At 36.0% G+C, this 13626-nt stretch overlaps 1 protein-coding gene across 3 annotated transcripts in view; it reads right to left on the reverse strand.

The window, feature by feature from the left end:
• Positions 1-13626, reverse strand: part of MND1 (meiotic nuclear divisions 1) — a 66075-nt gene that overhangs the window by 18696 nt on the left and 33753 nt on the right. For all 3 annotated transcript variants that reach the window (XM_042982676.1, XM_042982677.1, XM_015538386.2), the window contains exons 5-6: positions 4607-4681; positions 1476-1590 (exon numbers count right to left, since the gene is read on the reverse strand). In XM_042982676.1, coding sequence (XP_042838610.1) covers positions 1476-1590; positions 4607-4681 — 190 coding nt within the window. The remainder of the gene's footprint in view (positions 1-1475; positions 1591-4606; positions 4682-13626) is intronic.

Consider the following 13626-nt stretch of genomic DNA (forward strand, 5'->3'; position numbering starts at 1 on the left):
AAAAAAAAATTAAAAAAAAAAAAAATAAAGACGAATCATGACCAGGCCTAACTTCCTCATAGTAACCTACAGCACCGCTTTGAGGTGCTCGTGTTCAAGCAGGGTCATTTGATATTAGTTAAAACTTTGAAACTGATAAAAGTCATTAATTTTGTAGATTTGGTTACACTTTATTTTGCAGGATGATGATAAATGAAATTCATCTGTGGGCAACATTAAAGAGCTAATAAGTCTCTCTAAATGCCTGATTTACAGAAAATGACTGGCTGGAGGGGGCAGGTGGGTTCTTCTACCTCCACTTCTCTGGGAAAAACATCCTGGAGAATCGGCTGAACCAGGGCCAATACATATCACCATCTAGGCTGTGGACTACATGTGATTAATGCCTCCTGGAGTTGTGCAAAGTAGGGATCTGTCTCTAAAATTAAATTTAACTTTAGATTACACTAACTGAACTGCTTAAATATTTTTTAGTTGTAAGGAATACCATCAAGGAGAGCTTAATTGTAATCAAATTACTCTCAAGCTAATTTTATTTATTTATTTATTATTTATTTAGAAAGTGGGAGTATGAGTAGGGGAGAGGAACAGAAGAAGGGGAGGGAGGGGAAGATGGGGAGAGGGAGAAAGTGAGACAAAGAATCTTAAGCAAGCTCCATGCTCAGCATAGAGCCCAACACAGGGCTCAATCCCATGACCCTGGAATAATGACCTGAGTCGAAATCAAGAGTCAGATGCTCAACAGACTGAGCCACCCAGGTGTCCCTCAAGCTAGTTTTAAAGTACCAAATATTTTCAATTTCTCTCAAAGCCTTCAATCACATACTATTAGTTTTGTCTAGAAGTTTCACTTGGTAAAGTTCCCTAAATGAAAAGACAGGCTAAGACAGAAAAATGTGAAGAAATTTATACATATTTTCCTAGGCAATTACATGCAGTGCCCTTATAATATACTCTTTCATTTCATTTCCTCAAATACTGAAATTTCTATCTTTACATAAATATATAAAAACTATTCAAAATAAAGCTTTGGAGATTGGTTTTAAAGTAAAGGAAAACATCATTGGTGTATTCAAAAGGCAAGTCAATGCACAGACTGATTTTCTGTAACTTGCAAACTCCTATTTTTGGTAATATCTTTCCTAGAAGATAATGGTGGATTTCATTCTCAAGTCATTGTGCTTGGGGCCAACTTAACTCCTTCTCTGACTCCTCAGTGTCCTAAGCTTATAGTTTATATCTTTATCCTTCTACCCTATCTACCTTCATTACCCTTAAAATGCTTACAATTTCAAAGTTGTCACTGTTCAATGCTTTAATGTTAAGACTCTTTAATGGAAATATTAATGCAATATTAATACTTCTAATGGCTTGATTTTCTCATTATACATGGAGAATGGCTACCAGGCAACTGGAAGTATAAAATCTCTTTCATGAGTGAAGTTAAAAAACTTCAAGATATGATATAAACTTACGTATTTCTTCCACAACTTGTGGGTCACATTCTCTGTATTTTTCTACTTCTGCCTTTAGCTGTTCCCTTTGGTCTCGAAGTGAAGAAAGCTCTTTTGCTAGCATAGTTCGCTCTTCCTGCATTCAAAATAGTTTTATGTACAATTAAGACAAGTAAAATGCCATAGGTTATAAGGCTATACATATTATAAACATTTTATTTCTCATAACTAATGTGCACTAGGCTTTGGACATTATATATACACATACCTGTATTCACAGTATAAGGACAAACTCAATTCTCATTTTTCTCTGAAATCTCAAACATCTATCATATATTTTGATTAAGTGGATGGGAATTAATATATAGAATGGACCACTCATAAACAGATGAGAGGTCACTGATTATGTATGAATTTAAAGATGACTAGGTCATCATATGTTAGGAAAAAGTGTCTCTTCGATCTATATATAGAAATAATATTTTAGAGCAACATAATCATTACAAGTGTGGTAGACAATTTTTCAACCTTTAAGGATGATCAACCTTGAAAAATATTTAAAGAGGTCAGAAATAACAGAATTACTGCTTGTGGTCTCCTATCACTTTCCTTTAAAGGTAAACCGGAATAAACTTTTAATACAACAGGATCTGATAAACACCACTTGAAATTTCCCGCCAGAGTTCTCACTAACAGGTAGAAGTCACAGTGTCACAGTTTTCAATTCATATGTGTGAAAGGTTATGGTACAGACTGATAGGATAAGCCTGAAGCAAAACCAAGTAGAGTTCAAGCTGTCTGATGGGACTTATTTAAGGTCCCTTGCTAGTTTATATTTTGGTACCTGTATTTTTTGACTTTTGCCTTTAACTGTTCTCTTTCGTTCCAAAGTGAAGAAAGCTCCTTTGCTAGCATTTGTACAGGGAATGCATATACAGGGCATCATGGTCTGACGCAGCACAACCCAACAGAACTCTACAATGACAGAAATGTTCTAGATCTGTGCTCTCCAATGCAGGAAACCTTAGCCACGTGTACCTAGTGAGTACATGATATATGGCTACTGTTACTGAAAAACTGAATTTAACTGCATATGTTTTAAATTTAAATATAAATAGCCAAAAATGATTACAGTGTATACTGTATTAGTACAACTCAGAAGAGATTTAAAAATAACTACAATACGGGCACCTGGGTGTCAAAGTCAGTTAAGCTTCTGACTCTTGGTTTTAGCTCAGATCATGATCTCACAAGTTCAACTCGTGATCTCATGAGTACAAGCCCCACACTGGGCTCTGGCTGGCAGCACGGAGCCTGCTTGGGATTCTCTCTCTCTCCCTCTCTCTCTGCCCTTCCCTTGCTCTGTCTCTCAAAATAAACAAACATTAAAAAAAAAAAACAACTATGACATAAGATAATTATTCTTTGCCACCCACACCCAAATTATACACGCTCCATGAGAAATGAGACAAGCAGCAAAATGGGGAAGAATCTGTGAAGGCAATGATAGTTCTCCAGACACCCTGAACTGGTAGCCATCTCAGACTGTTACTAGCACTGAGATTTTTGTTACTCAAATTAAAAACGGAGACAGTAATAGTGGCCACATCCTTGCACTGTTGGCAGGATTCAATAAATATAAAATGCATTGGGACAGTACTTGCCTGGCTCACAGTAAGCAGATTATAAATGTTAGCTATCTCTTCATCATCATCATCGTCAGCAGCAGCAGCAGCAGCATCACCATGGATAATACCTAGTAAACAGCGGCTAGGTGTTTCTAAAAAATCATGATTGGTGTTCTCACGATTAACACAAGAGTCCATCATTCTCAGGAGCCTTTCTAAACTACTACAGTCTTCTGATAGATGCAAGCACCAACTAGGTTTTTTCCTAGCTGCAATAGATCCAGTGGGCTGGGTAACATGCAGCAGACAACTTTTGGGCATGGGTATGTCACCATTAATCGAAGGTGCTTCTATAATTTATTGCCAATGTTAAAGAAAAAAAAGGATCAAATAAAGAAATAGTAATTGCTTTGTCAATTAAAGAAATATAACAGCTTCAGGTTATGCCAGAACTTACCTTCCCTTGAACATTTTTCAAAAATTACCAAATTCCAATTCCTATCTGTGACTGCTGACTATTCACATAAAAGAAGGTATGTGAAATAATTGTGAAAAGACCCTGTAAACCTGTGATATATTCTTTTCTACAACATGACGGGGTTTTGGTTTTTTTAATTTTTAATGTTTATTTTTGAGAGACAGAGAGAGTGCGAGTCGAGGATGGGCAGAGAGAGAGGGAGACACAAAATCCAAAGCAGGCTCCAGGCTCTGAGCTGTGAGCACAAAGCCTGACGTGGGGCTTGAACCCATAGACTGTGAGATCATGACCTGAGCTGAAGTCAGATACCTAACCGACTGAGCACCCAGGCGCCCCATAATGTGACAGGTTTTTGAGTCTCTTTCACAATCAAGTGATACAAACAGAGGCCTAGATGGAATGCTTAGTGGTGCCTGCTGATCTTTAATAGTTTTTTAAGTCATAAATCCATACTTGAGATAAAGATGAAACTAGAAAGTGATTTTTAAAAACCCCTAATACTTTAGAGAACATTACACTTTTTAAAATAAAACAGTGTGTCAGTATTCATTTAAATAATTTAGAAATATTACAAAGCCTCAAGGATAATATATTGATAGTTTTCAATATGTTCTATGCCAAGACTTAAAAACGTGACTCTGAAAATTTTACATAAGCATTTATAAAGGGCTTACCTTGTGCCAGGCCCTCTTCTAAATGCTTTGCAAATATAAGCTAGTTTAAGCCACAGGATAACCCAAAGAGGTAGATTTTGATCCCTATTTTATAGCTGGGAAAACTGACAACAGAAAATTTAGGAGACTTTCATACCAGGCCACCTGGCCCCAGAATTTATGCTTCTATGTTATGCTGCCATATATAATATAATATAATAAAAAATAAATCTATACTTAAAATTAGTAAATCCTACCAGGTCCAATGTCCATGTCCTTTGCTGTACTCACCTCTCTTCTGATAGGAATGGCATACTCCTCATAGATAACTCTATGTTCTTACTTTTCTATTTAGAATTGACATTATTAAGGAATCTACAGACACAAACTTACCGTTTCATGTCGGCCAACTTTAGCTTTCTCAATGCTTTTCTGTAGATTTGCATGCTTTTGGTTTCCCTCAGATAACTGGAGAATTAAAAGAAACAAAATGGCTTCCAATGATGAACTTGCTTAACATGAAATTTATAAGTCAAGAAGTCAAGATGAGATTTGTTTTCAGCCCAAGTCAGTGTAACAAGTAAGTCAAAAACTACAATGGGAACTAACTTCTCTAATTTGAAGCAAACTACCATGAATCATTAGGGCAGAATGAAAAAAAAAACAAAAAAACAAAAACGCTGAAAAATATATCCTCTCATCCAATCAGAAAAATGAATAATACGCTTTCAGTCTTTTCTGCAATCTTTATTTATCAGGTCCTCCAACTCCATGCCAAGTAACTTGAGGTATATTATTTAGTTAAGAACTGAATTTTAAGTGATGAATCACTAAATTCTACTCCTGAAACCAAAACTATACTATGTTAGCTAACACAAATTTAAATTAAAAGACAAGAATTTGAAAATTCAAAAAAATGTTTTATATACTTCTTTCTTCAAATTTCATTTCATTTCTGCCTAAAGTGAAATAAAACACTCTAGACTATTTCTTACAGACTTGTAGTATTATGACCTAGTTATATGTACAGGGTAAATAATACTTATGTGTCATAGATTAAAAATCACAAACAGTATCTTCCAAAAGTTAGTAGCTTTATCCTGGCTTTAGGAAATCTTCCATTTCTCAATATGCATAAAGGAAACATTGTCAGCTTTCCTTTAATGGCTCTCTTGTCACTGATTCTAATCCATAGCACGAACAAGATCCATCTGTGTTGCCAAGAAGACACCACCACCAAACCAGCTATACCTCTTCTGATAGTAATTATCTTCCAAGGTTTAAAAAAAAAAAAAATCTGTAGATTTAGGAGCCAAAATATGCTTTAAAGTCCTAGATTTAACAAGATCTAGTTATTTATTTTTTTAAATTTTTTTTTAACGTTTATTTATTTTTGAGACAGAGAGAGACAGAGCATAAACGGGGGAGGGTCAGAGAGAGAGAGAGAGGGAGACACAGAATCTGAAACAGGCTGCAGGCTCTGAGCTGTCAGCACAGAGCCCGACGAGGGGCTCAAACTCACAAACCGTGAGATCATGACCTGAGCCGAAGTTGGAGGCTTAACCGACTGAGCCACCCAGGCGCCCCAAGATCTAGTTCTTTAAAACAAGGGTTCCCATTTATAAAATAGTGCCATGTTTAAAATTAATATTCCACCCTGCAGGACTCCCCTGAAATAATAAAGGCATGTGACATTTAAATTCAGGAGTAGAGAATCTTCCAGTGAAAAAATACATATGCCTATTAGCCTAACATATTTCCATTAAAAATGTTTTTTAAAAAACCAGGTAAGAAGATGTTATCCAAATAGTTAATAATTACATAAAAATAAGCCAATAATTAGTAGATATATATTTTAATTACATTGATGAAGTGTCTTCCAGGTATTGTATGGCTGCTTGTAAGTATGTATAACTTAAAAGCATTTGAAAGAGCTAATTCAGGAATTCCTTAACTCTGAAAATAATATCTGTCTTAAATGTGATTTCATGATTTGTCATTTTAAGTACGTTGGTAAGGGGGGAAGGCACAACCTAAATGACATGCTCAAATGAGAAGCATCTGCTAATTATCCGAAGTACTGAAGCAACTTGGTTCAGCTCAATAGGGAAGGACTCCTGGCCCTTGTTCTCAAAATCTCAACTACCAGAAACAATGAAAGCAACTCCTGTGAGGCGCCCCTGCTAACAGCTTTTCACCTACACATCTCTCAGAAGCAATATTGCTAAAATTTTTGACACATACCCTGGAATTAAACCAAACCCAGGCTTTCAAATAATAAGAGCAGGGATTTTTGGCCACTGTATAGATACTATCTAAGCCAATGGTACAAACTTGAGCATATATCAGAATCACCTGAAGGGCTTGTTAAAACACAGGTTGCCGGGCTACACCACGCAGTTTCTGAATAGTAGGTCTGGAGTAGAACTTAATAATCCGTAGTTCTAACGTGCTCACAGGTGATGGGTGATGCTGACGCTTCCGGTCTGGGGGCACCACACTTTTGAGAACTACTGGTCTGAACAAAAACCTGTTTTGTTACAATAACAAACCCAACTAAAATACATGAGATATTTATATATGGGAGAATTATCTAGTTCATCAGCAAAAATGAATTACTGCTAAGTATTGTAACCTGAACTAGAAACAAAAATATCTTAATAATTCTGTCACTAAAAGAAATACAAAAGACCACATTTACAAAAATAGAAAAATGAGTGATACTCTACATTCCAGAAAGGTATTCACCATAAAATCCCTTTGAAGAGCACTCTATATACATTTCCATAAATAAAACAAGAACCAACTAGACACTATACCAAGTCCATTTCCTACTTTCATTAAATGTTTTAAAACCCAGCAACTCAGAACAAACAACAGCAACAACAACAGATACTACTTATAATTAGTAAGAAGAGGAATTCATCTTTAGATTTGAGGATCTGACACAATGCCTCTCTTTAATGCATTCCAGACCACCTATACAGATACTGAGGGTCGAGAAACATAATGCCAATGTTTTCTAAAGGGGTAGTTCACTGCTTGGAGGAACTGCCTATTCATAAGAGGAACAGAAAGATTGATTCAAGCTGTCTGCATCGGAATTCTGATTTGCTCCTTTTAAGAAATAAAACAATGTTAAAGCATTAGGGAAGGAACATAGAGATTTCCATAGGTGGGAAAGAATGTCAAGGAACAGAGAATGCAGAAAAGAGGTAACAGCAAGAGAAACCAGATCAGTCTACTGCTTTATCAAGACTCACATACAGTATATTATGGGAAAAATAGATTCTATGTCTTTTGTTTCTCTTTAAAAAAAAAAAAAGAGCAGTATCATTTACTTTAATATCTAACATATCTAAAAAGTCTTGTCAGAGTATCTACAACTTTAAAATTTACTTTTTTTCTTTTTTTTAACATTTATTTTTGAGACAGAGAGACACAGCATGAACGGAGGAGGGGCAGAGAGAGAGGGAGACACAGAATCAGAAGTAGGCTCCAGGCTCTGAGCCAGCAGCCCAGAGCCCGATGCGGGGCTCAAACTCATGAACCTCGAGATCGTGACCTGAGCTGAAGTCGGACGCTTAACCGACTGAGTCACCCAGGCGCCCCTAAAATTTACTTTTTAAGGCAACATTTCATTTAGGCATCAGTGACAAGGAAACTAAGAACACTGAAAAGACATATATAAAGACAGGAGCCATGTAATTGCCTTAACAATAGAGAAATTTTAAATCAGTATTTCATGGTATGAATGTGTCACAATTATGTAGCCAAAGGAAATGTTTTGGAAGAATCTTTAATGACACTATAAAATACAGAACAGAGTTTTTAAAAAGCTGGAAACAACTGTCAATACATTTGAGAGCCTATTCGTGACAAAAAAAAAAAAAAAAAACCCTGCAAGAAAATGCACAAAAATTTAAAAATGGCTATCTCTGTACTGTGGATCATATTTTTAAACTTTGTATATAATAAGCATATGTCACTATTATTTAAAAAAATTATTTCCCCATTATAAGCCATATATATTCTCAAGAAATTAAAATGAGTACATTTTTGTTAAAAGACTAAAACAGGGGCACCTGGGTGGCTTAGTAGGTTAAGCATCCTCTTGGTTTCAGCTCAGGTCATGATCTCACAGTTCATGGGTTCGAGCCCCACATGAGGCTCTGCACTGACAGCACAGAGCCTGCTTGGGATTCATTCTCTCTCTCTCTGTCTTTCTCTCTCTCTCCCTCTCTCTCTGTCCCTCCCCCGCTCACTCTGTGTCTCTCCAAAAATAAACATTAAAAAAAAGTGTTCTTTCATGTCTTTCAGTAGACTTTTGTAGTTTTCTTCATGTACGTCTTGCCCATTTCTTGTTAGGATTTAATAAAGATTTGGGTGTTACTGAGGGATAGCCAGTGACCCCTAGCCTAAGTCTATCACTGTCTGGAATGCTCTTTGCCACAGGTGATCTCAGTGGTTCTGAGAAACAACACTCTACTGCCCTCTGGATCCTAAACTACAAGGCTACAAGGAAGCAGACAGCCCAAACCACTGCTGGCAGCCATCTTACAACAGTGAAGAAAGCCGACTTCAGTGATATGGGTACCACACAAAAGGCAAAGCCAAGATAAATGCAGAGAAATAGAATCACAATCTTAATTAAATGATACCTGAAGTAGGCCCTACTTTTGACAATTTTTAATTTAATGAGGCATTAAACCAATTTCACCTTTATCATTTATGCCAAGTAAATTTGGGTTTTCTGCCATTACCATCTTAATTCTTACAACAGATAAAGCTTTAATAATAGTCTACTTCATATACCGCTGGCTAGCAATGAATGTTGTGAATTTGGATAATTTTAGAAGGTATCAGATTTAAAACATTCTTATTCTTCTATATTGGGCTGTAGAACTAAGTCTCCAAGAACAGGAGTGAGAAGAATAAATTAATATATGCCAGGAAGGCTCTTCATTTAATAAGCTTTCATGAAGTGCCCACTATATACACAGTTAAAGTAGTATTGGCTTGAATCTTTTCGGTAAATTAATATAGTAACAAATAACTCAACACATGTAGTGAGCACTGAATGCTGGGTGTTTTTGTATTAAATTGTTTTTCCTTATGCAATAGATAGTGCTTATTAAAAGACAATGCTCTGTGAAGCTAGTAAAAATATAGCAAACTCATACTCCATTTAACAAGGAAGTCATATTCCAGCAATCCAACCTGTGGAGCACACTGAAAAACCTGGAAATGAGACAAGTGCACCAGAAATCTTAAATAATGGACACTGGAAAAATGTGAGAATCCCATTAAGAAAGCAACACAAAGGGAAAGTGAAGCCACTCAGTAAGTGCATGCCTACAAACCCAAAGAACTCAAACTCTCACACATGATATACCTGCTGAAGACGAGATCACAATAATCAAAAATTACAATGTGAAGAAATGAACTGTCAGAGAGCAATGCACAACAAACAGGAGATAAGCGTTCTTTCAACTAGAAATATAAGGAGTATGTATGTTCGCTAAGATTAAGTAATAAAAGGAAAAAAAGAAGAGTAAAGAAATTACAAGAAGGAAAAAGCAAGAAAATTTGGAAATGAACTATTTGAAGCAGAATTATTTTTAATTTCTATGAAGTGATAAAAAAACATTAAAAAGTAGTTGAGAGATATAGAAGATAAAGAAAGTCCAACAGAAGCCTTATGGTGTAGTGAAAACAGAAGTTGTGGCTACAGTCAGAATCCAATTAAGAGTCCTTTAGATATGTTGAAAGCCAAAAACATGCAAAATCCAGCTGATGAAGTGAAGCAGGTTCCAAACAAAGTTATGGAAGATTAGGCTCTTCAGACATGAGAACTGGGTTGTAATATGATAAATTCTGAAATGAGGGCTAAGCAGCAGAGGTTACTGTCTACCAACAACCATTCTTCCTTGTAAAAGGACCCCAGTGAATAGTGAAAATAAGTAGGAATTATTATGTCTGTCAGTGCTGTGGGCAAGAATATGTCCTAGTTAGGGAATCTGTTAAGAAATTCTACTTGACAAGGAAACCCAAAATCCACTTAGCAGGTTAAGTCTAAAATTATCTGGAATGACCTGTTTTCTTCAATAAGTGATTTTTTTTTAAATCAAAAGGAAACTTAGAATTAAGTATAAAAATGAGATTTTTATTATTAATATTTTTGTATTAACAAATAATGTATACATATTTTGCACTGTACCTATGGGTTTAACCCATAAATGCAAGTTTAATTCCTGCCCCAACTGCCATTTTAAAAACAGCTAGGTGTGGGAAGTACTTCTCTGCCACTGGAAGAGATAGGAGTCCCATGATTTCTTTGATGACTGTTAATATCTGCAATTATTTTAAGTTGCAAAGCAAAAGCCCTGATCAGAAATTAAAATGTTTAACAAAATAATCAATACTTGATTTAAAGATAAGACTTCCCTTTTCAGCAACAGATGGCTGCCAATGGGTCCTTTGCTAAAAAAGGCACATTGTCCTCTTTCTTGGAGAGTTTCTGTTCTCCCTCCAGTCCACTAACTGCAGTTTCTGCTTCCTGTCCCCCACCTCTACCAAGGCCTGGAGGAGGGGAGAGAAAATAGGTAAAGGGGACAGAAAAACAGCATACATAGGTACTGTTGTGAAGATGTCTCAGTGCTTTCTGGGCTTGACAGATGTTTACACTAAATCCTCACATGGCTACACTCCTGGGTTCTTTGCAGACTTCCCTGTTGTGTCCCCCCAACTATAATCCCCAAGATGCAGAAGATACATTCTCTGAAGGCTACACAATATTCCATCTCTCACCACCTCTCTTCCCCAGCTTGGCTCCCCACTCCCTTCTAGTCTGGTTTTTCAGAGGTTCATTCCTCACAGACTTTATGCTAGGTCTCAGTGCTCTCTGGGGCAGAATTTAACATGGCTCCAAGTGGGCTCTTGCTCTCTCATTTTTAAGTATGGCTCACAGTAGCCCATGGGGACACTCATATCCAACAAACTCCAGGATGGCTGGCCAATTTCTTACTTTTATACGATAATTGACAGAATCAGCCAATAGATCTACATAGATGCTAAGATCAGCAAAATTACTTTTACATAAGGAATTGGTGATTTTCCTACTGTCTTTTAAGAGCACTGGGAAATAATATGCCCACATTTTACTCTTACCATTTCTGAACACTTACAATAATGAAGATCATCCACTATTAAAATTTTTAATGAAAATGTTGCTAAAATGCTATTTAAAATGTTTTGATCCAATATGTTATTCAGTTTAAGTATTTAAATTTCATTAGAAGCCACCAATCTAAAATACAATAAATTACTTGCTAAGTAGCATCAGTTAAAGAATTTAAGCTCAAGTTTCTATTTAATTTAAACAGATGTTAAATTTAAAGCTTTAAATTTCTATTGAGGTCATGTTATAATAAACTCCACATTAAATTTATAAAGCCGGGGCTCCTAGGTGGCTCAGTCTGTTGAGCATCCGACTCTTAATTTCAGCTCAGGTCATGATTTCAAGGTTCATGAGATGGAGCCCCACAACAGGATCTACACTCACACTGCAGAGCCTGCTTGGGATTCTCTTTCTCCCTCTTTCTTTTTGCCCTCCCACCCCCCACCACTCATGCACATGCTCTCTCTAAATAAATAAATAAACTTAAAAAAATAAATTTATAAAGCCAAAGAACAAGTCATAAAGAGACAACAGTATTGAGAAATTGTAGAGTACCTGCGCATAGAGGCTTTTACCATCTTAAGAAAATAAAGCCCATTATTTTTTTTTTCTATTTCTGCTTCTTACAATGGAAAGATTCATGAGAACTTGGATTTCAAAGGATTAAAAAGGCAACCTAAAGCCTTCTCTTCCATAGCCAAAATAGCTTTCGCAGAGTAAAGAGGGCAACCTAACACATTCAGATGGTAAACTAGCTCAAGAGTTGAGAACAGGCAACCAAACTAAGATTTGTAGCAAGTTTACGTGTTAGAAATAATTGAAAAGGTAAAATACATACAGCTTTTAAAAACATAATAATTAACGAAACTTAAAACTGAGGTTGTTTTGTATCTATTCTAAACTTATTTTTCCAAAGAGTTGTAGTGTAGGAAATTTACAGTTATAAACAAATATAAATACGAGGGAGCCTGAACAAAGCCCTATATTTGAATCTGATGAAATACAGACCTGGAAGTTCGAGCCATACCTTTGGTCAAGTAAGAACTATACTTTAAACAAAAAAAAGCACACAACTAACAGGGCTCTTTTTGTAAAACTTCTAAATACGTAAAGCAGCCACACACATTTTAAATATATAAATATTAAAATGTATAAAATATTGATATGGTTTTTGAGGCAAAACAGGCCAAACAAATTGAAATTAGGGCTATGCCAGGAAACCAATATATAAATTCTCCTATCCTGACATTGCTACCACCTGGTGGCATGACATCAAAATTGTAGGCTCAGTTTTTTGTGGAATAAATGTTTTCCATATTGGTTGATTTGGGGAGAAAATAGTTATGAATGAAGAATGGATGTCACAAACCTGTAACTCACATGAAGTATAGCAGAGTACAGGGAATGCTACAGCTCTAGAGTGAGGCTTCTCAAATATCCAACTAGCTCCAATAGCACAGGAAAATAATTCCTGAAGAAAGGTTTAGAAGCCTAGCCCAAAGCTACCTACTATGAAAGAAAATATAAACAAATAAATATAAAAAAGAAATCTCAAAGTCTTATCAAAAATAAATCTCTGGGGGCACCTGGGTGGCTCAGTCAGTTAAATGTCTGACTCCTGATTTCAGCTCAGGCCATGATCTCACATACATGACCATGGAGCCTGCTTAAGATTCTCTCCATCTCTCCCTCTGCCCATCCCCAGCTCACGCTCTCTCTCTCATAAAAGAAAAATCTCTGAATCATGGATATAAGCTCATGCAAGTTTCACAGCTGTAATATTACCTATTATAATTTTTATTAGTTTAAATTATTTAACAATAAAAATACTTAATTTATATACTTCCCCATCCACTCCCAATATTTTAGTTGCTCAATCTCAACATATATTTAAACTTTTGATTATCAGAGACAATGAAGAGAATAAGAACATTCAATTTAAAAGACATGACTTTGAAGTACAGATATAATTTTGCAGACCCTGTTAGTTGTCTCTCTAAAGCTTTTCTTTGTAAACAGAACTCCAACATTGGGGTGGTAATGCACTCAGAGAAAATGAGTTCCCTCTTAGTCCCAGAGGATGAATTATGATGGCTTACCCTTCCAGCATGAGCATGTAACTCAAAGTTGGACAATGAGACATGAAGGAAAGCCCACTTGGGAAAGGGAGCATTCCAGGATTTTCCTCCTGGATAAAAAGAGATGTACAAGAAACAAATCCATCTTTCTTCCA

Source organism: Panthera tigris, chromosome B1 (genome assembly GCF_018350195.1).
Source record: "Panthera tigris isolate Pti1 chromosome B1, P.tigris_Pti1_mat1.1, whole genome shotgun sequence".
In the NCBI taxonomy this organism is placed as follows: Eukaryota; Metazoa; Chordata; class Mammalia; order Carnivora; family Felidae; genus Panthera; species Panthera tigris.